Genomic DNA, 27876 nt, shown 5'->3' with positions numbered 1-27876 from the left:
CTGAACTCCCCAGGGAGGTAAGGTGGCAGAGGCAGCAGGTTAATGTAGATGTGATCATATCACCGAGGAGCCCGAGCATCACCCACCGCCTGTCACCCCGGGTACATCCATCTCAGGTGAGGAGAGCTGTGTGCAACATACATCACATATTACCAGCAAATTGTAACTTCTGCGCAACTCATCACCAACTAATGAGAGATCCTCTGCATGGATTGCTAACAAGCATTCCTGCTGATGGAGGAGAACTACAAATCCCAGCATACTCTGTTCTCCCTGACTGTAAAGAAAATATGGGACCCAGTAAGGATCGGTATGAATGTTACCTTGTAGGATATACATTTGTATCATTTCATTTTCTATTTCTAGAGCTATAGGAATGCAAACTTACATTATTATTATTATGTTCTCTGCATTGCATGTAGATTGGTAACTCTCATCTCTACTAATGGAGTAGAACTACAGATCCCAGCATGCTGTATTGTAAACAACAATATGGTACAGTGTGGATTACCTTATAGGAACTACATTTCTATCATTTCATTTAAGTTTTGTATCCCTAATATATTAGAGATTCTGTGCAGGGCTTATCGATTGGTAACGATCATCCCTACTAGTGGAGTAGAACTACAGATCCCAGCATGCTCTGTTCTCCCTGACTGTAAAGATTCTCTGCATAGCTGATAGATTGGAAACATTTATTTCTACCAATGGAGTAGAACTACAGATCCCAGCATGCTGTATTGTAAACAATAATATGGTACAGTGTGGATTACCTTATAGGAACTGCATTTCTATCATTTCATTTAAGTTTTGGATCTCTGTTATATTAGAGATTCTGTGCATGGCTTATCGATTGGTAACGATCATCCCTACTAGTGGAGTAGAACTACAGATCCCAGCATGCTCTGCTCTCCCTGACTGTAAAGATTCTCTGCATGGCTGATGGATTGGAAACATTCATTTCTACTAATGGAGTAGAACTACAAATCCCAACATGCTGTATTGAAAACATAAATAGGGACAACATTTAAATCATTTATTTTTAATTCTGTATTTCTATAGCTATGGAAGTACAGAATTGTTTTATAGATTCTCTGCATGGATTATGTATTGGTAACAATCATCCCTGCTGATTTAGGAGAACTACAAATCCCAGCATACTCTGTTCTCCCTGACTGTAAAGAAAATATGGGACCCAGTATGGATCGGTATGAATGTTACCTTGTAGGGTATACATTTGGATCATTTCATTTTAATTTTGTATTTCTAGAGCTATAGGAATGCAAAATTACATTATTATTATTATTATTATTATGTTCTCTGCATTACATAAAGATTGGTAACTCTCATCTCTACTAATGGAGTAGAACTACAGATCCCAGCATGCTGTATTGTAAACAACAATATGGTACAGTGTGGATTACCTTATAGGAACTGCATTTCTATCATTTCATTTATGTTTTGTATCCCTAATATATTAGAGATTCTGTGCATGGCTTATGGATTGGTAACAATCATCCCTACTAGTGAAGTAGAACTACAGATCCCAGCATACTCTATTCTCCCTGACTGTAAGGATTCTCTGCTTGGCTGATTGATTGGAAACATTCATTTCTACTAATGGAGTTGAACTACAAATCCCAGCATGCTATGTTGCCAACATGAATAGGGACAACATTTGAATCCTTTAATTTTAATTCTGTATTTCTATAGCTATAGAAGTACAGAATTGTTTTATGGATTCTCTGCATGGTGTATGGGTTCTCTGCATGGTGTATGGGTTCTCTGCATGGTGTATGGGTTCTCTGCATGGTGTATGGGTTCTCTGCATGGTGTATGGGTTCTCTGCATGGTGTATGGGTTCTCTGCATGGTGTATGGGTTCTCTGCATGGTGTATGGGTTGGCAACTTTCAGTCCTACTAATGCTCTATTGTCCCTTATTGTAAAGAAAAAGTGTAAATATGTACAGTACTGATCTATATATTCTTTCCTTGTAGAAACTACATTTTTTCATTTAATTTTTTTTTTTTTTTTTTACAATATTGCACCTTTGTTGTCACTGGACTTTGGCTTCTTTTTTTCATTTAATTTTATATTTCTGTAGAAATAATTCTCTACATGACTTATGGATTGGTAATACAGTACTCATTTCTACTAATTGAGTAGAACTACAAATACAAGCATGCTGTATTGTAAACAAGAATAGGGACAGCATTTGTATCATTTCATTTTAATTTTGTATCTCTATAGCTATAGAGTACACAATGTTATTACAGATTCTCTGCATGGTGTATGGGTTGGCAACATTCATTCCTACTAATGAAGAACTACAGATCCCAGCATGCTGTAATGTCCCCGACTATAAAGGAAATGTATAAATATGTACTGTACTGTATGGGTCCATATAATCTTACCTTATAGAGACTCCATTTTGTCATTTATTCTTCAATTTATATTTCTATAGCTATAGAAATACAACATTAAATGATAGATTCTCTATATTTCTTATGGATTGGTTACATTTATCGCTACTAATGGAGCCAGCATGCTGAATTGTAAACAAGAAAGTACAGTAAAGATCTGTATAATCTTACCTTTTATGGGTTACATTTGTATCATTTCATTTTATTATGCTGTAGAAATAATAAAAAATAATTAAAAAAAATATCAATTAAATGATAGATTCTCTGCATTGCTTATGGATTGGTTACATTTATCCCTACTAATGGAGTAGAACTACAGATCCCAGCATGCTGAATTGTAAACAAGAAAGTACAGTATGGATCTGTATAATCGTACCCTTTATGAGCTACATTTTATTTTGCTGTAAAAATAATTAAAAACATCAATTAAATGATAGATTCTCTGCATTGCTTATGGATTGGTTACATTTATCCCTACTAATGGAGTAGAGCCAGCTACAGATCCCAGCATGCTGAATTGTCACTGTCTGTAAAAAAGAGTATGTACAGTATAGAGTTATATAATCTTACTTTATTGGGGTTCTGTTTTTATAGGGGATCATCATTTTTACTTATTTTAGGTTGTTGGGGGAGGAGTCACATTGTTGTCTTTTATGCGGTGTCAGATGAATCCTTTTGTAGGTTTTCAGCCATCTCATATCAGAACATGTTAGTTGGATGTTCAGAAATGTAATTATGTAACAGATGCTTGCAGTCTTCTCATGCATTATGTAGCTTTTCATTTTCAAGTAGTAGCTTCTTATTGTTTTCTCACATAGGTCACTGTTGCAAAATGGGTGATTGTATTAACATACCTAAACCCAAGAAGAAAAAATATGATTGCAGCTTAGTGGTCTTTAGATGTGATAGCTGCATTCATTTTCTATTTAGTCACATTTTTTTCATCTATTTTTACTTGATAATCCTGCAATTAACACACCTGCTGCCCTAGAGTGACACAATACTGAGCAGTGTTGTCACCCTTAGGAAGAGGAGTGTGTTAAGACTACATAACACCCTGTTACTACTACATAACACTCTGTTACTACTACATAACACTTCCCTTTCTATTCCATAACAAGGGAGGTGTTTTGTAGACTAGGGGACAATGTCACATGTGACCACACACTATACAATCTGATTGTACAATCTCCTTTAGATCTACCATAAACTTTATAGAGCCTGGGCCTGCTTGTTTTCATACAAATGCAATCACATATTTAGGTTTGACCTCAAATTACATCGTTTTGCTAAATCTAAAAGAGCTTGTACAATCGGATAGTATAGTTCACAGGTGTCAAACACAAGGTCCGCGGGCCGAATGCGGCCCCCCGGTCATTTCATGTGACCCTCGCACCTCTCCTGCAGCTGCGGCACTTTCCTTGTCTCTGCCTCCACCTTGTCTCTGTAGTCGGCAGCAGAGAGGACAGAACTCCTTTGCCAGATCCTGCACTCCTCTGTGCAGCTGCAGAAAGGCTTGTCTTTGCCCCCCCCCTTCTCAGCAGCCCACAGCAGAGAGGAGGGTGGAACTCCTCTTCTACAGACCTTGCACCTCCCTGTGCATCCGCAACACCACCTTGCCACTCCCTCCTCTTGTTTTCAGTATTCAGCAGACTCTGGAAGCTGACTCCAGCCCTCCTCTGGTTCTCCTCCAGACTCTGCACTTCTTCCCAGATCCACCTGCATCTTCTTCCTGGCAGCAGCACAAGATAAAGGGGTGCATTGTGATGTAAGGAAGGGTGGGTGACTCTTGACTTCTGATGGTGGGGGGGCTCTTGACACCACATGTAAGGGTGTAAGGGGGCGTGGGTTACTCTGGACATCTAATCCTACAGATATAACACGCCCTTTGAGGGCAACTATAATGCTGATGCGGCCCATGATGAAATGGAGTTTGACACCCCTTGTATAGTGTATAGCCAGCGGTAGATCAGATCACAAGATTTCTGGCTGGGTGAACAGATATTTTTTTGCACTTGTTTAACAGATATAATAAAACGCTTCCAATATAATATTTAACTGACCAAATGGGAGCAAGTAGAAGAAAAGTATTTCTACACATTACAAATAATCATTGCAAGTCTAAACTAAAACCACATAAAGATTCATGTAAAGGAAAGGCAGTCGCTATATATATATATATATATACTATATAATGGAGCCACAAAGCAAAATGATTGCATGTTCTTCTGGCTCTCTGACGCCCATCTAAGATCTACTGCTGAGACGAGTACCAAGAAAATAATACAATACAAGCTGAACTACTATTTTTACAGCTGTCTGATAGATATGATTGTACGGCTTATGTATTTATTTTACATTAATGGCTCTCTGGGTTGTCAGCGTTTTGGCGCGGTCACATGACCTGCTATGGCCGCAGTCACACCTTCATTTAAAGGGAGAGATCAGTAATCTCATATTGGTAGATTGTGATGAAGTCAGTGTAATGGTGTTACTCACATTCACAGAGATTCAGCAGCAAACTGCTCATAGCAACTCTCTTCCTTCTGTCTCTTGTGTCAATTAGAAGGAATATAGAACTCTGGAGGGAGAATCATGGCAACTAGGGAGATGGTGGAGAGCTATGTGAAGGCCAGGCGTGTGCAAAGGCTATCACTTTGCTGCTTAAATATCTCCCTTCTAGATTGTAAGCTCTAATGAGCAGGGCCCTCTGGTTCCTCCTGTATTGAATTGTATTGTTACTGTATTGTCTTCCCTCATATTATTATTATTATTATAATACAGGATTTATAAAGCGCCAACAGTTTGCGCAGCACTTTACAATGTGAGGGAAGACAATACAGTTACAGTACAATTCAAAACAGGAGGAACTAGAGGGCCCTGCTCGTTAGAGCTTACAATCTAGAAGATTGTAAAGCGCTGCGCAAACTGTCGGCACTTTATAAATCCTGTATAATAATAATAATATGTGTGGATTGTGGGTACAGAAATCTAAACCACATCATTACACTTATCTTTATCCATATAGTGTATTTATCCATATAGTGTACAGATTGTATAGTATAATATAGTGTCATTTCAGTAAGTGAATATTTTGAGTTATTATTGCAGTATCATTACTATGTGCATTTTTGATTTTTGATGTGTCTTCTTTCACATTTTTACTTATCGCATTAATTATTGAGATTTGCAGATTAGCCACTAGAGGCAGAGTAGAGTAACCCCTAGGCTTGTATTGCTGGAAGAAGAACCAGCAAAGCACAACCATTGTGTAGCATTGCAAAGCTGGAAGCTAAGCTTGCATAGGTAATGACACCATACATATATATATATATATATATATATATATATATATATATATATATATACACATATTTGTGTATATATATATATCCCTCCCTTCTAGATTGTAAGCTGTAACGAGCAGGGCCCTCCTGTATTGAGTTGTACTGTAACTGTATTGTCTTCCCCCACATTGTAAAGTGCTGCGCAAACTGTTGGCGTTATATAAATCCTGTATAATAATAATATCTATATATATATATATATATAGCTATATATATATATATAGATATATCTATATCTATATATAGATATATATAGATATACCTATATATATATATATATATATATATATATATATATATATATATATATATATATATATATATATATATATATATCTTAGACATATGTAGAAACAAGGTTTTTACAGTATTGAAAATAAATACATCAAGCAAATCCATTTACTATCCTTATCCAAATAACATTGATAAGGCTATATACCAGTTCAATGTAGAAGTCAATGATTACTGTATGTGCCTAATGCAGTAACCCCCAGCACACACCTCCCAACTATCTGACATGGGATCGAGGGACACCTTTTAGCAAAAGTATGTAGGCATAGGACACACCCCCTGCCACACCCCCTAAAGGAGAATTGGACAAAACAATGATTGGTAAAACCCACAAATGCTTTTTTTTACCACTATTATTCCTTTATATTGGCTTTTGGAATTTACAAATGCAGCCATTTAGAAATTGGATGAAAGGATCAGCACTTGGAAAACACTTTTAGAAAGATAAATAGTGCATTTTATATACAACTATACAGATCAGACCAAAATGAGGGACAAATGGGGAGGAAAGAAGGACAGAGGGACTTTGTTACAAATCAGGGACAGTTCCTCCAAATCAGGAACAGTTGGGAGCTATGCTTGAGCAGGATTTTATTCTTTGGTAGTCTTCCGAGTAAAAGTTTATTTTCTCTTTGTTTATCATAGGTTGTGGCAGTGGCCCATTGCTTATTAAACATAACTGTTTAGTGCCGGTTCACATTGGTGCGGTGCGGGAACTATGCAAATCCACTGCGGGTTCCTGCATTGCACCCGACTCGCAGGCAGCTCACACTGCCATATGCAAACTGCTGGGAGTGTTAATACAAAGTTAACGACACCCCCAGACTAGTTTGCATATTGCAGTGTGAACTGTCAGTTCGGACATGAATCGGATCGCATAGGTGTGAACACCAAAAAAAGGGTCCTGTGCGACTTTGGTCCCAATGTGATGCAAATTCAGCCATGCAATCTGTATGGCTGAATTCACATCGCATGTGATTTGCAGAGCAGTGCGGTTTGAGTGCCGGTTCACATTAGTGCGATCACAGAGATCGCATGTAATTCGGAGCGCACTGCTCCTAAATTACATGGGATCTCTGTGCGGTGCAAATTTCAGCCATACAGTTTGTATGGCTGAATTTGCACCGCAATCGCACTAAACACGCACATGACCCTTTTTTTTATCCGCAGCAGAATCGGATCACATGGTGGTTCACACTAGTGCGATCCGATTCTGTGCAAATTGCAGATCGCACTGCGATATGCAAACTAATCTGGGGATGTCGTTAACTTTGTATTGACACTCCCAGCAGTTCGTATATGGCAGTGCGATCTGCCTGCGATGCGGGAACCCACAGTGAATTCGCAAGGTTCCTGCATCGCACCAATGTGAACCGGCACTTAGACAAGTACTTACACTGTTCTGTGCAGGTCTGCAGGAGAGCACACCAGGGTTAGAGGCCTGACTGCCATTGTATCTCCTGCATCCTGATTAAATTGCCTGGAGATCTGATCCTGCCACACATCCCAGGGGGATTGTCACCTCCTACAAATCAGCTATTACAGGGAAAGCCAAATAACCAAAAGCAGGCCATCTCTAGGTAGCACTGTATGCGTATCTATAGGGACAGGATCTCACTGTTCTGCTTCTATATAATATCCAGAGATGACTGACTATAGATTATCAGGACAGGATCAGACAGAGCTGTTCTATATAATATCAAGAGATCACTGACTATAGATTATCAGGACAGGATCAGACAGTGCTGTTTCTATATAATATCAAGAGATCAATGACTGTAGATTATGTGGAGGGGATCAACCATTGTGTAGCACTACAAAAGAGGAAGCAGATCCTGCCTATAAAATAATCTAGAGATCAGTAACTGTAGATTATAAGGATGAGATCAGACAGTACTGCTTCTATATAACATCCAGAGATCTCTGACTGTAGATTATTGTGAAGGAATCGGCCTTTGTGTAGCACTACAAAGCAGGAAGCTGATCCTGCCTATGGAATAATCCAGAGATCACTCACTGTAGATTATGAGGATGGTATCAGACAGAGCTGCTTCTATAAAATATTCAGAGATTATTGACAGTAGATTATTGTGAGGGAATCAGCCATTGTGTAGAACTACAATGCAAGAAGTTGATCCTGCCTATGGAATAATCCAGAGATCACTCACTGTCGATTTTAAGGATGGGATCAGACAGTGCTGCTTCTAAATAATATCCAGAGATCACTGAGTGTAGATAATTAGGAGGGGGTCAACCACTGTGTAGGACTGCAAAAAAAAAAAAAGGAAGCAGATCCTGCCTATGGAATATTTCAGAGATCACTGAATGTATATTATGAGGATGGGATCAGACAGTGCTGCTTCTAAAGAATATCCAGAGATCACTGACTGTAGGTTATTAGGACAGGATCAGACAGTGCAGCTTCTTTATAATATGCAGAGATCAATGACTGTAGATAATTGGGAGGGGGTCAACCACTGTGTAGCACTGCAAAAAAAAAGAAAGCAGATCCTGCCTATGGAATATTTCAGAGATCACTGACTGTAGATTATAAGGATGGGATCAGAGAGTGCTGCTTCTATATAATATTCAGAGATCACTGACAGTAGATTATTGTGAGGGAATAAACCATTGTGTAGAACTACAATGCAAGAAGCTGATCCTGCCTATGGAATATTCCAGAGATCACTCACTGTAGATTTTAAGGATGGGATCAGACAGTGCTGCTTTTAAATAATATCCAGAGATCAATGACTGTAGCTAATTAGGAGGGGGTCAACCACTGTGTAGCACTGCAAAAAGGGAAGCAGATCCTGCCTATGGAATAATCCAGAGATCACTGACTGTAGATTATTAGGACAGGATCAGACAGTGCAGCTTCTTTATAATATCCAGAGATCAATGACTGTAGATAATTAGGATGGGGGTCAACCACTGTGTAGCACTGCAAAAAGGGAAGCAGATCCTGCCTATGGAATATTTCAGAGATTACTGACTGTATATTATGAGCATGGGATCAAACAGTGCTGCTTCTAAAGAATATCCAGAGATCACTGACTGTAGGTTATTAGGACCGGATCAGGCAGTGCAGCTTCTTTATAATATGCAGAGATCAATGACTGTAGATAATTAGGAGGGGGTCAACCACTGTGTAGCACTGCAAAACAAAAAAGAAAGCAGAGCCTGCCTATGGAATATTTCAGAGATTACTGACTGTATATTATGAGCATGGGATCAAACAGTGCTGCTTCTAAAGAATATCCAGAGATCACTGACTGTAGGTTATTAGGACAGGATCAGACAGTGCAGCTTCTTTATAATATGCAGAGATCAATGACTGTAGATAATTAGGAGGGGGTCAACCACTGTGTAGCACTGCAAAACAAAAAAGAAAGCAGATCCTGCCTATGGAATATTTCAGAGATTACTGACTGTATATTATGAGCATGGGATCAAACAGTGCTGCTTCTAAAGCATATCCAGAGATCACTGACTGTAGGTTATTAGGACAGGATCAGACAGTGCAGCTTCTTTATAATATGCAGAGATCAATGACTGTAGATAATTAGGAGGGGGTCAACCACTGTGTAGCACTGCAAAAAAAAAAAAAAGAAAGCAGATCCTGCCTATGGAATATTTCAGAGATCACTGACTGTAGATTATGAGGATGGGATCAGAAAGTGCTGCTTCTATATAACATCCAGGGATCTCTGACTGTAGATAATTAGGAGGGGGGTCAACCACTGTGTAGCACTGCAAAAAAAGGAAGCAGATCCTGCCTATGGAATAATCCAGAGATCATTTACTGTATATGTTGAGGATGGGATCAGATAGTGCCATTCCTATATAATAACCAGAGATCATTGACGTAGATTATTAGGACAGATCAGACAGTGCTTCTTCCGTATAATATCCAGAGATCACTGACTGTAGATTATCAGTAGGGGATTGGATTTTTCTGGATTCTGTACAATGTATGGACTTGGTTTTATATTGGAAGTAAGGTGATTCTGTATGACTGGCCAGGAAAGGGTGGTTATCTGAACAGGTAACGGCATTCCCAAGTGGCTCAGCGACAAGCGCAGGCAGCAGGAACAAGCGCTATTTGTTCTGAACAAACAGTCTCTGGGGCGAGGCCTGGGGGAGGTGGTGCGGCTGTGGCAGAGCCCACAGAGGGAAATTATCTGACTATATTTACTGTCATTAGGGGAGAGGCAGCTAAATGGAGAGCAAGATGGCAAACAAGAGGGATCAGAGCGGTGCAGATTGATCTGAAAAGATTTATATCCATGTTTTATATAAAAAAAAAAAAAAAATAACAATTATAATTTAACACTCGATTTTCAAACAGTCATTGGCAGATTTAACATGCACTTCAGTAAAGGACTGACATACACTGAAAAATTTCAACCGATCAATTAAACCAGTTTTTACCTATCAGTAGAACTAAAGGAAAAACGTTTTATTTGTTATGGACAGAGTGGAGAGGGATTTGTATTGCTGTCTGTGACCCCGTTAGAAAGATTCACCCTCTCTATTGTCCGGTTTACTGTTATCACTAAAAGGGAAAAAATAAAAATTTGGGTCGTCACCACAACAGGCAAAGAGGGGAAATCTGCCAATGGTGACAAGGGAATCCTTTACTGTTGAGGGATTTCCTCTAACTTCCTGTTTTGGCTATGTGACAGGAAGTGAAGGTAAATCTCCCCAATAGGACACGCAAGTAAAAAAAAGGCTCTAATTCTATTTTCTATTGAAGTCTATATTCTTTAAATATGAAGGGTACTCTACAGGATTGAACACTTGTAAGGATGGGGTTTAAGAGTGGCTTTTTTATTATACAATTGTTGAGAGGGTAATGTGATGTCTGTAGTATTCTATGGTCATTCCACGTGGTGTCACACTTGGTGAAGCCATAGAAGCAAATATTTCACCTGCTCATTTCCCACAACCCTAATACTTGTATGTGTTCTAGCTGGCAGCATAGTCCATCAGGGCCGCTGATAACGCAGTACAGCCAGCCGTTCTGTACTGGGCCCCCGGCTCCATCAGTTTAAAAGTGGGGCCCAGGCACCTGTCTAGCACCAATCCTCTGCTGTCTCCCACTGCAGTGCTGCCAGCTTCTCCTCTTCCTCCTTCCTGCTGCACTGCAAGGGGATTGGTTCTAGTGCATGCACCCCTTCCATCTCCTGTCCAGACCACCCTTTGTGCTCCTTTCCCCCCGCAGCACTGCCGGCATCCCCCTCTCCTGCAAGCACACAGGGGATGTAATTTACTGGCCCCTTTCTTTTCTGAATGAACACCGTGAGCAATCAGTACCAATCACTCCTGTGTCCATTCATCATTAAGGCATAGTAAACTGTGTTTACTATGCTTTAGTTTGTGAATGAGCAGGAAGCCTCAAAGTGCTTCCTATTCATTCATCTGTGCAGCTGAGGCTGTAGAGAATGAGAATGATAAATCTACGTCCTCCGTCACTTTTGGTAGGGGGGCTCTCAGGTAGGCTGCATAGGGCCCAGTGATTTTGAATATTATTATTTCAGGTACTTATATAGCGCTGTCAATTTACGCAGCTCTTTACATATACATTACACATTCACATCAGTCCCTGCCCTCAAGGAGCGTACAATCTAAGGTCCCTAACTCACATTCATACATACATAGTAGGGCCAATTTTATACAGGATCCAATTAACCTACCAGCGTGTCTTTGGAGTGTGGGAGGAAACCGGAGTACCCGGAGGAAACCCACACAGGCACAGGGAGAACATGCAAACTCCAGGCAGGTAGTGTCCTGGTTTGGGATTCAAACCAGCGACCCTCTTGCTGCTAGGTGAAAGTGCTATAGCGGCCCTGTAGTCCATTAAAGCACACAAATATGGAGCCACCATGCTATAGGAACTGCAGAATTAAAGTAGATGTAAATCCAATCACTAAAATGTCCTGTAATTTTTAGCATGTTTATGTAATATCAAAAATTATTTTCAATCTTTTTAAATCTGCAGTTTTTATTACAATAATGCCTGGTAATCCTGCCATAAAGATCCTGGTCCAGGCTCTTCCTGTTAAAAGGGGAAATGCTGTATCCCTGACTCCTAGTTGTTCTGGTTTGTCAGCTTACCATGTGCCTGTCTAGTGGCCATGCTGTTGCCTATTGCACAGGCATGCTTGGCCATTGTCACCATCATGAAGCCCGCCCATAGCAATGACATACAGCTGTTGCTGGCATGAGTGCATGAAGATAGGAAGTGCTTGAAAGAGGCTGGAGGGGATCAGCAGCATTGAGTTGCAAAAATTAAATAAAAAAAAGTGAAAATAGTATTTTCTAAATTAAACATTTACGGCACTTGTTTGTGATTACACTTCTTATTGCAGAGTTCTAATGAGATGTCTCTGATTATAGGTTTCCCTCTTCCTAGAAGACCATGCCAGTCCTTTCTTCCCACCACCAGTCCTTAACGCTTATGGAGAAAGACAATAGTCGAGAAGATGACAGTTTAACCAACCTTCAGTGGCTCCAAGACTTCTCCATCCGGAGTTCAGACTTGTCATCCATTGCCACCTCACGTCCTCCTCCTCTTCACACAAACCAGGGTCCATGCAGCCCCACAGCTGGGGATATAGCCTCCTGCCAGGCTCCTCGTAATGGGAAACAAAGAGCTACCCTGGGGAGCAATGCCTGGCCTTCTTTACCTACATCTGCCCCCAATCCCATCCAGGACGTGGATTACAGAACCAATCCCCATGTGAAACCGCCATATTCCTATGCTAGCCTCATCTGTATGGCCATGGAGGCAAGCCAGCAGAGGAAACTGACCTTGTCTGCCATATACAACTGGATCACCCAGAACTTCTGCTACTACAGGCATGCTGACCCCAGCTGGCAGGTAAGAGATGTCAGGCAAAATCACCTTTCTGTGTTCTGCTATATACAGTACCAAGCCTAGGGTAGATTGTTAACCACTTAAGCTGCGGAAGATTTTACCCCCATTCCGACCAGGGGGTATTTTGCGATTCGGCACTGAGTGACTTTAACGGACAATTGCGCGGTCGTGCGACGCTGTACCTAAACGAATTTGACGTCCTTTTTTCCCACAAACAGAGCTTTCTTTTGGTGGTATTTGATCACCTGTGCGATTTTTACTTTTTGCGCTATAAACAAAAAAAGAGCATACATTTTGCAAAAATAACAATATTTTTCACATTTCTTTATATGAAACCCCCCCCCCCCAAAAAAAAGTAAAAATCAAAACTTTTTAACATTTTAGGCCAATTTGTTTTATGCTACATATGTTTGGTAAAAAAAAAATCGCAAAAAGCGTATTTTGATTGGTTTGCGCAAAAGTTATTGCGTTTACTAACAAAGGGAAATATTTTTTTCATTTTTGGTGTTTTTTTTTTTTTTAACGTGTAATGGCGGCGATCTGCGATTTTTTTTTTTTTGCGGTTCTGCGACATTGCGGCGGACAGATCGGACCCTTGACTGACATTTTTGACACTTTTGGGTGACATTACTGCAGTAATCAGTGCTATATATATGCACTGTTACTGCAAAAGGACACTGGCAGGGAAGGGGTTAACTTTATTGGGGAAGGAGGGGTTAAGTGTGTCCCTAGGGGCGTGCTTCTAACTGTGATTGGACATGGCTACTGGTGTAGGAACAGTGATCATACGGTCCTACATAGTAGAACCGTATGATCACTATTCCTACACAGGGGAGAATGACAGACGGCTTGTTTACATTAGCCGCCTGCCTTTCTCCCTCTCCACCGACGATCGACGAGTGACCGGCGGACATCGGGTCCGCCGGTCACACGCACGGACTTCCTAGTGAACGAGCCGGGGCACGCGCGCTATTTGCTCACAAGCAAGTGACAGGCAAGTGACGTACCCATACGTCACTTTGCCTGGCCGGGGCTGACCACCGCAGTACATGTACTTGCGGCGGTCGGCAACCGGTTAAACAAACAAAAATCCTTCATTCTCAAGAATGGATTTTCTCGATCAATCAAAGTTTACCTTTTATTCTCCCGTACTGCATTGGAAGAAACCGTTTTGGGCAAAAGGTAATCTAATAAGTATGGTCTTATTCCATGGTCTCTATGAGGGGTTCAAGGGAGAATCCTTTAAAGCCCAACTCCAGCCAGCGCTTTATATTTTGCTTTGGATAACCTGGGGATGGGTAATGGGTTAGGACCTCCATCGTGCTTTTATTGTCAACTGTGTTCCTATTGGGGAGTTTTCTTTGCCTATAGTAGGATGTGTGCTGAATGAGAGTGGCAGCTGAAGGTTATCTGACATGCTAAACAGTGCGCGGAACAGCATGCTAAGTGCAGAGTACAGTCATAGGCGTGCACAGGGGGTGTGCCGGGTGTGCCTGGGCACACCCTAATATCCCTGTGCGGCAAAGATTCTCCCTGCTGATTTTCACCAAAGCCCTAAAAATGTTGTAAAAAATAATAATGAATCAAATAATAAAAATAAAAAATACTGACACCGTCCACTGCCCTACTGACACCAACCTCTGCCCTACTGAGAACTCCACTGCTCTACTGACACCAATTAATGTTTTAAAACATTTGGGTGCACAGTGCACACCCTAATGCAATAGGCTGTGCACACTTATGAGTACAGTAACCCAAAGCAGCCAATCAGACTTTGCTTTACTGAAATCGAACCAATACAAGAGGTATTCTGATTGGTTGCCACAAGTACTTCCCCCTTTTTTTTTAAAAAATAAGCTCTTTTATTGAAAATGTCACATCAAGCAACTATTCCAACGGGACCAGCTCTGTAAGGTACAACATGCTCTTGATTGTCTTTCAAAGAGTCGGCTTAACTGTCAGATGGTCCTTTCAAATAATTCTTGAATAGAGTTTGTTGACCTGTCAGTTGATTTAAAGGACAAATGTATTTTTGATGCAGGTTGTTCATTTAACAGACTCCCCCACCCTACTGAGTACAGCCCGGCCAGTCAAACATTTACCTCTGCCCCCATTCTAGTGATCTTTACTGAGCGGCCCTGCCCAAAGCCATACACCCTTTATTTCAAAAGCATCAATGGTGGATTCTTTTCCTCTTGCACATACACACATACACACATACCAAAAGTATTGGGACGCCTGCTTTACACACACATGAACTTTAATGGCATCCCAGTCTTAGTCCATAGGATTCAATATTGAGTTGGCCCACCCTTTGCAACTATAATAGCTTCAACTCTTCTGGGAAGGCTGTCCACAAGGTTTAGGAGTGTGTCTATGGGAATGTTTGACCATTCTTCCAGAAGCGCATTAGTGAGGTCAGGCACTGATGTGGACAAGAAGGCCTGGCTCACGGTCTCCATTGTAATTTATCCCAACGGTGTTTTATCGGGTTGAGGTTAAGACTCTGTGCAGGCCAGTCAAGTTCCACTCCAAACTCACTCATCCATCTCTTTATGGACCTTGCTTTGTGCACTGGTGCGCAGTCATGTTGGAACAGGAAGGGGCCATTTCATTTTGGAGCATGAAATTGTCCAAAATATCTTGGTATGCTGACGCCTTAAAAGTTCCCTTTACTGTAACTAAGATGCCAAGCCCAACCCCTGAAAAACAACCCCACATCATAATCCCCCCTCCACCAAATGATTTGGATCAGTGCACAAAGCAAGGTCCATAAAGACATGGATGAGTGAGGTGGAGTGGAGGAACTTGACTGGCCTGCACAGAGTTCTGACCTCAACCCGATAGAACTCCTCTGGGATGAATTAGAGCGGAGACTGCGAGCCAGGCCTTCTCGTCCACATCAGTGCCTGACCCCACAAATACGCTTCAGGAAGAATGGTCAAACATTCCCATAGACACACTCCTAAACCTGGACAGCCTTCCCAGAAGAGTTGAAGCTGTTATAGCTGCAAAGGGTGGGCCAACTCCATATTGAACCCTACAGACTAAGACTGGGATGCCATTAAAGTTCATGTTTGTGTAAAGGCAGGCGTCCCAATACTTTTGGTAATATAGTGTATGTGTCACTTTCATTCCTGTGTGTGGGAACCCTCTAGGACTACCAGAGACTGCAATAAGTACTGATCCCCATAGAAACATACAGGGCCTTGGCATGTAGGATGAAAAGCAAACCTCCCAACTTTTTGAGATGGGAACGAGGGACATCTATTAGCAAAAGTATTAGGCATAGGACACACCCCCTGCCACGCCTCCATAAGGAGAATTATAGGAAAAAAAGTATTAATTTAACCCACAAGTGCTTTTTTTTTTAATTTTTTTACCACTACTATTCCTTTTTTATTGGCTTTTGAAATTTACAAATAGGCCTGGGACAAGGGGTGGGCAGGAGGAGCACTGTGGTATCATGTGAGGTGGGGGGGGGGGGCACCACACAGAGATTGGGGGGAGGAGATTTGTGTTGGGAAGGGAACTTTGGGGGCGGCGAGGGTAAGAATTGTTCTAGGAGGGCAAATTTAGGAGTGGTGATTTGGGCGGATTTGTGCTGGGAGGGGGGAAGAACTTTTGTGCTGTGGGGGGATTTGGGGGTTTGTGCTCTAAAAGCAATATTGTAGAGGGGAAACTTTTTTTTTTTTGGGGGGGGGGGGGATTTGTACTAGTAGGGATGATTAGAGGGTATTTGTGTTAGGAATGGAGGGGGGGTTGTCCTAGGATTGGGGAAGGGAATTTGTGCAGGAAGGGGGATTTGGAGTGGGTGGTGGGGGATTTGAGCTTGGAGGGGAAATTTTAGGGTTAGAGGATTAGTGCTAGGATAACGCCTATACATCTTGCGGAGGGGGCAGGTTGGGGGTAATTTGGCATGTTTGCTCTGGGCTCTAGATGGCCTTGTCCCAGCACTGCTTATAAATGCAGCAATTTAGAAATTGGATGAAAGGTTTAGCGCTGGGAAACACTTTTTGAAAGCTAAAAAGTACATTTTATTTACAACTATATAGATCAGACCAGAATGAGGGACAAACGAGGAGGAAAGAGGGACAGAGAGACTTTGTTCTAAATCAGGGAATGTCCCTCGAAATCAGGAACAGTTGGGAGGTCTGGGAAAAGGACCCAGTGGGGACACTTTCGTAAAAAAAAAAAAAGGCTTTGCAATTTTGCAAAAGCCAAGGGCTGCACTCAGGAGGGTGGGGGCACACCTTAAAGCAGTGGTCCTCAACCCTGGTCCTCAGGGCCCACTAACAGGCCAGGTTTGCAAGATAACTGAAATACATCCCAGTTGATATCATTTGCTGCTCAGTGATTGCAGCATTCTAGTCTGCATCTCCCCAAGGTAATACTTAAAATCTGGCCTGTTAGTGGGCCCTGAGGACCGGAGTTGAGGACCACTGCCTTAAAGGACAACTTTTAGCTAAAGTACAGTTGTCCTTTTATCCAGAAAGGTGGAGAGCTTCCCAGGCGTGGAGTATTCCTAACCCTATGGAGTGGGTCATGATGGGGGACATAAGCCTCCACAGACTGGATTTCAACATGATACAAGAATAAGTAAAGTAAGGTGCTGTAAGGGTAATAATAATTATGTGATGAAAATATACAGTATCTCACAAAAGTGAGTACACCCCCTTGTCCCGACACAGCTTATAAATACAGCAATTTAAAAATTGGATGAAATGTTTAGCACTGGGAAACACTTTTTGAAAACTAAAAAGTGCATTTTATATACAACTATACAGATCAGACCATAAAGTGGGACAAACGAGGAGGAAAGAGGGACAGAGGGACTTTGTTCCAAATCAGGGACAGTCCCTCGAAATCAGGAACAGTTGGGAGCTCTGGGAAAAGGACCCAGTGGGGACGCTGCAAATTCAAGGGCTGCACTCAGGAGGGTGGGGCACACCTTAAAGGACAAATTTTAGCTCCACCACGTGAAATGACAAATAAATGCGCTCACCAAACTCCTCAGGTTCAAAGGACCACAAAGCCTTATCTGGGGTGGGATCCCCCAAGTCATCCAAAGATTTCAACATGGCTACATCTTATGATCAAAATTTGCTTAAGGATAAAACTTTTTTGTGCACTTAGCAACCAATCAGATTTTTATTTTTTTCTTGTCATTAGAACACCATGATTGGATGCTGTAGCACTCTTCTCTCTGAATATTGGAGCAAACTGTAGTTGCCCATCACAACCAATCCCAGGCAACTGTTCCAATTTTCCTCCACTTTTTAGAAATCGGGCTCTTTTTGTTGCAGGGCCATCTGTGTAGCATCTATTTTGTGGTTCTATATAGAAGAGCAGGCCAGCGTAGATGGAAATGCCCCCAGGCCACGGTCCCTTTCTTTCACTTGTGTTGCACCTGTGTCTTCTTATCTGAATTTGGGACATGGCAGGACTTGTTTTTTCCCTGGTCAGGGAGATAAGGGAAATCTTTGTATAGGAAGAGCAGTGACAAGCTGCACATGGTCCAGTGGGAATCCTCTAGTGTCTGTGACACACTGCATTATTCATGGCTATGCTGGGTGTATGGCGAGGACTGTGCCAGGTGTCTGTCTATAGTCATTTGTGTGCTTCCTGCCTGCTCCCAGAAACAGCTGCATAATGGGCCACTTTGTCCTGGCCAGTAAGTGACACCTGAGCTATTAAGGAGGGGGCAGGGAGCGGGACCATAAAAGATAGGTCATCCCTTTATATTCCACAATCATCAAAGTCCTGATAACTAGATCACATGAAGGATATCCCCACCCTCACCTGTCAGATAAGGAAGAACTCAGATGAAATTAGAAAGTAGAATGTTGTAATAAAACAAGGAGCATAAAATAAAAAGAAACAAAGAATTTATCACTATGATCTATTTTTCTTTTAATAGAAGATTAATTAGTAGACCTCTCACATGCTCATAAAAGGAAACATTAACCCCGCAGGAAAATAGCAGGCACCCTCCTGTGCCACATCTTACCTTTATGTTGGCAATACATATGCCAGTTTTGTTTTTCGTTCAACCAAAAAGGTTTTCTGGTTGCATGTGACGAAACGATAAAGGTAATTGTAGTTCATTTCCATTGCCTTTCCAATGATTTACTCAATGAAACCGATTTGAAAGCTTGTGACACAATTGTTTAGCTGTGTGGCCAGGATCAGATTGGCTTCCTCCTAAATGAACCATAGACTGCCATAAGACCTAAACTCCAGTTAGCCATAAAACTTCACTAGTGTGAGTCCCCCCCGGTATAGCAAGGATTAAATGCTAATTTGGTCTAAGGGAGGTTTTAAATAAAGGAATACTTACCTTATTTCTAGCTCTTATGATAGCTAGTGCACCAGTCTGCTGCCAGTATGTGGATGAGCCCTCAACGTCCTAAGTCAGTGGTTCTTAACATTGTTGGAGGTACTGAACCCCACCTTCTTAATTGGAAAAATAAAATCTGGCTCTCCTCACCTTGAATTCAGCGAGCGTTGTGTTCTTGTATTTTCCATCTCCATGCAGCTTAAAGCGGTTGTAAACTCTATAAAAAAAAAAATAAGAAAAAAAAAAACCTGCAAGACAAAGGCATAATGAGCTAGTATGCATCGCATACTAGCCCATTATGTGTAACTTACCTTAAAACGAAGCCCCGACACGGACCCCCGGACATCGCTGCGGGCACTGCCATGGTCCCTCGTCGTCTCTTCCGGGTTCGGCGGCTCCGGCGCGCTGATTGGCCGGAAGAGACGGCTCCGGCGCGATGATTGGCCGGAGCCGCGATGACGTTTTTTCCGGCAAGCTCCCGGCAACTTAATTGAAGGTCCCCCGGACCTTCAGAGCGCATGCGCCGCTCGCGCGAGCGGCTGCATGCACTGTAAATATCTCCTAAACCGTGCCGGTTTAGGAGATATTATTTGTACCTACAGGTAAGCCTTATTATAGGCTTACCTGTAGGTAAAAGTGTCAAAAAGCGGGATACTACCGCTTTAAGGAAGTGTTCTCTTAGTTTTGCCGGTGCTAGACTAGAATTGCTCAACATGGCATTGCAAATTGTGCAGTTAGGACGCTGACTCCCATCACGTTCCGTTATAAATATGAATCCATAATGTTCATATTCGTCCGACCACTTTCTTTTTTTGCTCGACATAGTATGAAGGGATTAATATTAAGAAAGAAATCACACGACGTACCCTGCAGCACAGATAGGCCAAGTGATCATCTGCAGCCAATGAGTGGGCGTGTCATCACGAATCATATGAGTCGGGTGTGTGTCTTGACCTCCGCCGAACCCGCGAGACTGACTCACCGAACCCCTGGGGTTCGATCGAACCCAGGTTAAGAACCACTGTCCTAAGTACTAATATTGGGGAGGTTGTGACTGCATGACCAATGAAGAGAAGCAGCTTCATAGGACTGGTCATATGGCAGGGAGCAAGTCTGTGGGACCAAGAAATAAGGAAAGTATTTCTCAGCTTTTAATTCTCCTATACCTAACAAGTATTTGAGTTTTACCATTGGTGAAGAGTTTGGTGAAGAGTTTGGTCAGGAAATCAGCTTTAATTTACGGGTGTGGAGCAGACTTGCACCCTTCCTCCTCATCCCACATTACAGTGCCTGACCACTATCATATGGGGTGAAGAAATCCCTAGCCCTGTGCAAATCTTGGCTTTCAGAAAGTCGGTATTTGGGTACCATAATCAAGGTAATGGGGGTGGAAGATAGAAGGGCAGGCAGATGAATGGTAGCAGGAGGTGCCAGGAGGGTTCAGGAGGAGCTCAGTCCATAGGGAACAAATGTCTCCCCATGAAGCAAGGCTAACCATACACTGTAAAAATTGTGTCCAATTTGTGATGGCCCAGCCAACGTTCACTTAGTAGATGGCCCTGTTGGCAACCTCCTGGCTGAGATCCCTTAAATGAAAAATTGAAGGAACAGGGTGACAATTTGTCACCCCGAAAGCAACTATCAAAATGCAATAGGCACAGTGGGAGATTCATCCTTACATGGCAATAGGTACAGTGGGAGATTAATCTATTCATTCATGCTGTAGAGCAGGCATGTCCAACCTGCGGCCCGGAACCGCAGGCAATGCGGCCCACTGGCCCCTGACTATTTTTTTTTGCTGGGGAGGAAGGAAGTCAGGTTGGGGGCATGGCCACAGCAACTTCCAACTAACGGTAGGCAGAGGCGGAGGGGAGGGGGGGGGGCGAGCATGTGCAGTGTTTCTGACTCCTACCACCATGACCACTTCAAATCACTGAAGTGGTCATGGTGGTTAGAGTGTTCCTTTATTATCTCTCAGAAGAAGTAAACCTCTGTATACTGATTCCATTTCATTTGATCATCCTCTAGTTGTGTCAAATTAGTGCGGGGGCGCGGCAGCGCGGGAAGGGTGCGGCGGCATTTTATTACTTATATACCTTAACCATAGTATATATTTTATATGCGGCCTGAGAAAATTTCTCTACACTAAATGTGGCCCAGAGAAGCCAAATGGTTGGACACCCATGCTGTAGAGTGTGGCCAGCTTAAGCCACAAAAATAGCATGTTGTTCATTTCCAAATTGCCGCCCAGGGGCTGTATGCGGCCCTTTGCCTTTATCCGGTCCTTGAGGCATTAATACAGCCACTGACACCAACAATAAGGCATAACTCCTTCCATTGTCACCAACTATTGGACATACTTCCTCCCAATGACACCAACGACGGGGCCTTTTTCCTCTCACTGACCCCAACTATTTCTCCCCCTAAAACCAAAAATGAGGCATTGTTTTCTTCAACTGGGCGCAGTCCGACCCCCCTAAAGTCTAAAGGACAGGAAAGTGGCCCTTTGTTAAAAAAGTTTGAACACCCCTGTTGTAGAGATTGAAAACACATGATTGGAACATTGTTACATAGTGTGAGAGTAACCACTACTACATGCTACTTGTGTAGTTTACTCCATAGGCTGACATTTGTTCCATCTGCTTAGATCAGCCTTTCCTAACCCTTTTAACGTAAAGGAACCCTTAAAAACAACGTTCCAGTCTCAAGAAACACCTGCTCTAAATTACCTTATCTACAGCTCAGCAAAAATTAATGTAATGGCCACTGGAAAGATCACTCCTTAAAGCAGAGCTTCACCCAAAAGGTGAGCGGAAGTTGCCCCCCCCCCCCCTTCTTTTCCCGCAGCATTCTGGGACACATCACAGGTCCTGGAAGACTGTGTGACCATTCACAAATCCCGGCTCTTGCATGCACAGTAGGAAACCAGCTGTGAAGCCACAAGGCTTCACTGCCGGTTTCTCTTAGTCAAAATGCTGGCGCCTGGACCTGAAGCCGATTGAAGAATCGACTCGGGTGAAGGCAATGCTGGATCCTTGGACAGGTAAGTGTCCCTATATTAAAAGTCAGCAGCTACAGTATTTGTAGCTGCTGATTTTTAATTTTTTGGGGGATACTGGAGCTCCTGTTTAAGCTTGTGGTCATTGGGAAGAATCCCTTGTTACAGATAGCTAAAAAGATAATTGTTGTCTGTGGTTGCTTATCTGAGAGTCAGACACTGCTAATTGCTTGACTAACAACCTCTAGATCAGGGATCCTCAAACTACGGCCCTCCAGTTGTTGCGGAACTACACGTCCCATGAGGCATTGTAAAACTCTGACATTCCCAGACATGACTAGGCATGATGGGAATTGTAGTTCCTGAGCAACTGGAGGGCCAAAGTTTGAAGACCCCTGCTCTAGAGGAACCCTAATGTTTCATGGAACCCTGGTTGAGAAAGTCTGGCTTAGATCTGTTACTGATCCTAAAAAAATTGGTAGCATGATTTACCTAAATATCTCTTGTGTAGTCTTAGCCTATGGTTCCTTTCTTTGAGCATGTGCCAGGTATGACTTGAGTACTTGAGTCACATTAAAACATCTTGTCATTATGTCCTCCTCCTCAACCATAGTGTGCTCTTCTACAGCATAAGGCAAAATAATAGTAACTTCTAGTGCATCTCTGTGTATCATGACACCCTGGGGTGGTAAAATTGGCATTAAACAGCCTTTTTCATTCTGAGGCCTATGTTAGTGGTACTTGTAAGCTTCATAAGAGAGATTTCCCTGTATGCTGGAAAATCTTCTAAGATCAACAATTATTCTCGTTTATTCATTGGTAAAGGGAACAATCACAACATTGTGGAGTTGATTTACTAAAGGAAAACAGATTGTGCACTTTGCAAAGTGCAGTTTCTCCAGAGCTTAGTAAATGAGGTAAAGCTTCACTCTGCAAAGAATACCCAATCACATGCAAGGAAAATAAATAGACAAAATTTGTGCTTACACATGATTGGATGATGAAAGTCAACATAACTTCTGCTCATTTACTAAGCTCTGGGGCAACTGCACTTTGCAAAGTGCACAGTCTATTTGTCTTTAGTAAATCAATCTCTATGTATCTGCCATATGGGAACCCTTCTATTTATGCTTATTCTCAGAAACAGCCCTCCTCATGAGTGCATGCCAGCGACAACTGTGTCAGATGTTTAGTATTGTTGAGCACTGTGTATAAACTGTAACAGTCAAGTTTCTTCTGGGTTACTGATACAACCAATCACATTCCACCTGACAGTCCTTATTAACTGTAGTTTAGAGAAACTTACATGTGCTTGGATGGTATGGTCAACAAAGACACTTGCTTTGGTTTTAATACAATAGGTCAGGGGTATGCAAACTTTGGCCCTTCAGATGTTGCAGAACTACAAGTCCCATGAGGCATAGCAAGACTCTGACAGCCACAAGCATGACACATAGAGGCAGAGGCATGATGGGGCTTGTACTTTTGCAACAGCTGGAGGGCCACAGTTTGCTTATCCCTGCAATAGGTGTTATATGTTTAACAAAACAGACAAGGGGAAACCCTTTATGTCTGGAGGAAAAGAAATGTAACCTCCACATACAGAAAGGCTTCTTCACAGTACGAGCTGTGAAAATGAGGAATAGACTCCCTCACAAAATAGTTTTGGCCAGCTCAGTTTTGAAAAAGAGCTGGATGCATTTCTAAATGCACAAAATATAACTGGATATTGCCATTTATAGGTAATAGCAGCAGAGATTGCTGATACTGGGAATATCTAATTGCCTTCAGGGGATGAGGAGGGATTTTTTCCCCCACTAAAGTATATTGGACCATATTTTATAAAGGTTTTTTGCCTTCCACAGGTTCAGCTGTGGGTATAGGATTCTGTATATGGAGGTTTTCTATGTACAGTATTTATTTTTCCTATTGGTTGAACTGGATGGACTTGTGTCTTTTTATGTAACTATGTATTGTATATGAATCTTAAAATTTGTTGAAAGGGCTCTTTCACAGGGCTGCCCCGTTTTTTTTTTTTTTGTTTTTTTTTACGGACACGGATGACACTTGTGTCATCCGGTCCGTATGTCCGCATATCATCCCATCCGTTTGCAGATGATATACGGACATAATGTTAGCCTATGGGGATTGCGGATGTCAGCGGATGACACCGCTGACATCCGATTTTGCTTCAGTTCCGTTTTTTTAACGGAGGAAAAATAGGGTTCTGTTCCGTTCCAAAAAACGGAACAGAACTGAAAGGACGCAAATCGGATGTCAGCGGATGGTCATCCGCTGACATCCGCAATCCCATTGACAAGCATTATGTCCGTATAGCACCCGCAAACGGATGGGGTGATATACGGACATACGGAACGCCCGTGTGAAAGAGCCCTAATTATCAAAGAATCCCTGCGAGTTATATCCAGGATGAGAGTTTACCATCACCAGGCATCATAGCAAAATCATTTTAGGGCCCTTTACACAATTATCACCTCCAATGCCAAATTATCTACCATTCCAAAATAGTGACTCACGTTAGGCTGGTCATACATTATACAATTCTCTTATTCAATTTCCTTTGGATTTACCATCTACTGATTGCATACAAATTTAAAGTGTTTAGGTTTGACCTCATATTAAATCTAAAGGAAAATTGTACAAAAAAGTTGTATAATGTATGGCCAGTCTAAGTGCCATCCTGTCTGCTGTCATTACCTGACAAGTCCCAAACTAGATTTTCTGTCTGTCACACTCAAGTTAATTTTTTTTTGTGTTTTGCATGGGACAGGAAGTGAGGTCAAATCTCCCTGAGGGGGACACAGATGGTAAAAATAAACCTTACAGGGGTCATAACCCTCCCTTACTTTAACTAAAATGAAAAGAAAAAAGTTTTGCCTATAGTTCGACTTTATTCAAGACCTGACAGAGTTTTCAAGCCTTCCCAACTTTATCGTGAACTAATAAAAAATATTTGTCTGTGGTTATATCCTAACACTTACAACAATTCTTCCTTCTTTGTGCTTCAGAATTCCATCCGTCACAACCTGTCCCTGAATAAATGCTTTATGAAGGTCCCTCGTGGAAAAGATGAACCTGGAAAGGGTGGATTTTGGCAGATGGATCCCCGTTATGCAGATATGTTTGTAAATGGAGTCCTGAAGAGGAGAAGAATGCCAGCTTCTCACCTTGAGCCTCCGAGGTGCAACAAAGTGACACTCCACCATCCCTACCAAACATCCGCTCGAGCAAATAACCACCAAACCCAGCGTTCCTCCTGTGGATACAAGCAGCCTCGAAGACAAGAAAAAGCCAATCCTGTTCTTCCAGCTCTGAGAGTCCCCAAAAGACATGGAGACAACCTCTTTCCTCCTGAAGATCCTCTGAATGGCAGCAACTTTGATGACCTTGATCTGCAGACCGCCTTAATATCCATGTGGTGGGAGGGAGATATGGGCTCTTCTGGTCCCAATGCCTCAGTAGTGACCAACCCTGGACTGGAACTGGCCCAGCAAGACCCTGCCATAGTGGATAGCCAATGGTTTATGCTTTCTGAACACCACCCAACTTGGCAAGAGTTGAAGGAAGAACCGGTGGCAGAGCAGTGGTACAGTGAAAATGGCTATGCTGAAGACGTTTTGTATGAATGCCCACCTTGGGAACGGGCAGAGACATTGTTATGACCTTTTACAATGACTAAGGTTCTTCAGTTATTACCAGAAATATAGCTGAACAGTCCTTTAAAATGACTAAAAATGGAAGTGGACCTGAGGTATTGTTCAGAGACTTTTCCTTGCTGATCTACAGTTAGTCAAGGTTTATTGTGGAATTTTGCATTGTAGATAGGTCCCAGTCTTAAGAATGATCTAAAAAGACTAGTAACGATGGAAAAAGAGGTCAAGGAGGACTGAGGCCTCTATTTCGCCTTTTCCTGGTGCAGCGTGCCTGATGCCATACTTGGGCCACCAAGTTTCTACAGATGTTGTGGCATCTCACCTAGAAGACATTTGATCTTTAACTCAAGGACCAGCATGACATGCTGAAGTTACAAACAGCTACGGACAGTGGACAGTCACAGCCATTTAACATATCCGCTATGTCGTGGAAATATATTTTTTCTATAAAATACCAGACTATTGGCAAAAAATGTGGGTGGTGAGAGTTTTTAGTAAAATGAAGAATCTATGCAGCTAATATTATATGAAGAATATATGGATTTATTGTGATTTGAAGGATAGTTGGCTCCAAATGTGAAGCCTTTAAGGCCTATCTAGCCTGTTGAAAATAAAGAAAGAATATTTAATCTGTCTTGCCTTTTTATGTGTATTGGCGTGAGTGTGGGCAATTTAATCTTCACTGGATCCTGACTAATTGCTATGGAAAACACCAAAAAAAAAAGTTTGGCCCTAAGGCTGGCCATACACTATACAATTTTCTTATTCAATTTCCTTTAGATTTACCTTAAACTACGTAGTGCAAGGGCCTGCCTGACTGCATACAAATTGAAAGTGTTTAGGTTTGACCCTATATTACATGGTTTTGGTAAATCTTTTTTTAAGTAATTTTTATTGGAATTTTAAGGTTTTGGTAAATCTAAAGGAAAGTTGAACAAGAAAATTGTATAGTGTATGGCCAGCCTAAGTGCACTACCGCGGCACGACTTCGGGGGCGACCTGTGAAGTTGCGTGCACCGCGACTTCGGCTGGACTTGCACGGACTTCATATAATGAATGTAAATGCAAGTCGCTCCGATGTCGCCCCGAAGTAGTACAGGAACTATTTTCTAAGTCGGAGAGACTTGAGTCGCTCCTATTAGAACGGTTCCCGTAGCACTGCATGGACCGCGACTTGTCAGGCTGACCAGTCGCCTGACAAGTCGCGGTAGTGTGAATGGGCACTTATCAAACCCCTTGCATATTGCTCAATTATCGTGAAAGGGATTTTTTTTTAAACCAGCAGGTATTGTTATATAATTGCAACCTTTCACACCTGTGCATGCTTCCTTTGTTTGAACTGTCATTTTGCAGCAGTTGAAAAATGTAGAGAAGCAGGAAATTGATTGGGATGCAGCTGTCCCAAACCATAGTGAATAAGCCGGTCAGTAAAACAAAATAGTTACGCAATTTAGGTGCTGCACAGTGTTTAGTCACTGAATACAAAGTGCATTAACTTATAGTGACCAATCAGAATTCACATTTTCTCTTTCGTTCATTGACGGACATAACTCCTGATATTCTTAACCATTGGGTTTATACTGCCCCCTACAGAAGTAGGACACTAGGCAGAAAAAAAAAAACTGGCTATGCCTATGGGCAGTCCCAGGGGGTATACTCCCTCTCTCTGCTATAGGTACTCAGTTTTTTACAAGCAGTTTTTTTCTGCCTGGTCGGGAGTAAGGACTTAGTTCCTTGCTGGGATCTCTGGTCCTGGCAAATTTTTATCTTTTAGATAGATTTCTTTCTCCTGGTTTTTCCTGTGAGATCTACAATCAATTGCCGGATTCGGCGATGGGCTGGATAATCTAGATTTAGTGGTCACCCCAGGCTGGCCAGCAAGCACACGCAGACCTAAGCTCCGTGCTAGGTCGTCCGCG

At 42.1% G+C, this 27876-nt stretch overlaps 1 protein-coding gene across 1 annotated transcript; it reads left to right on the top strand.

Moving 5' to 3' along the window:
• Positions 1 to 26586, top strand: LOC309559084 (forkhead box protein J1.2-like). Its single transcript, XM_082262219.1, has 3 exons — positions 1 to 116; positions 12465 to 12948; positions 25313 to 26586. The coding sequence occupies exons 2-3, from the start codon at positions 12487 to 12489 to the stop codon at positions 25964 to 25966; spliced, it is 1116 nt and encodes a 371-aa protein (XP_082118345.1). The 5' UTR covers positions 1 to 116; positions 12465 to 12486; the 3' UTR covers positions 25967 to 26586.
• Positions 26587 to 27876: the final 1290 nt, after the last annotated feature.

The sequence above is a fragment of the Pelophylax lessonae genome (assembly GCF_965119305.1).
Source record: "Pelophylax lessonae genome assembly, chromosome: 6".
Lineage (NCBI taxonomy): Eukaryota > Metazoa > Chordata > Amphibia > Anura > Ranidae > Pelophylax > Pelophylax lessonae.
Note: the sequence above shows the minus strand (reverse complement) of the source record. Positions and strands in the feature narration are given on the sequence as shown.

Coding starts and splice junctions, on each gene's coding strand:
- LOC309559084 (XM_082262219.1), top strand. CDS start 12,487: ATGCCAGTCCTTTCTTCCCACCACCAGTCCTTAACGCTTATGGAGAAA. Junction 12,949..25,312: donor ATGCTGACCCCAGCTGGCAG/GTAAGAGATGTC, acceptor TTTGTGCTTCAG/AATTCCATCCGTCACAACCT.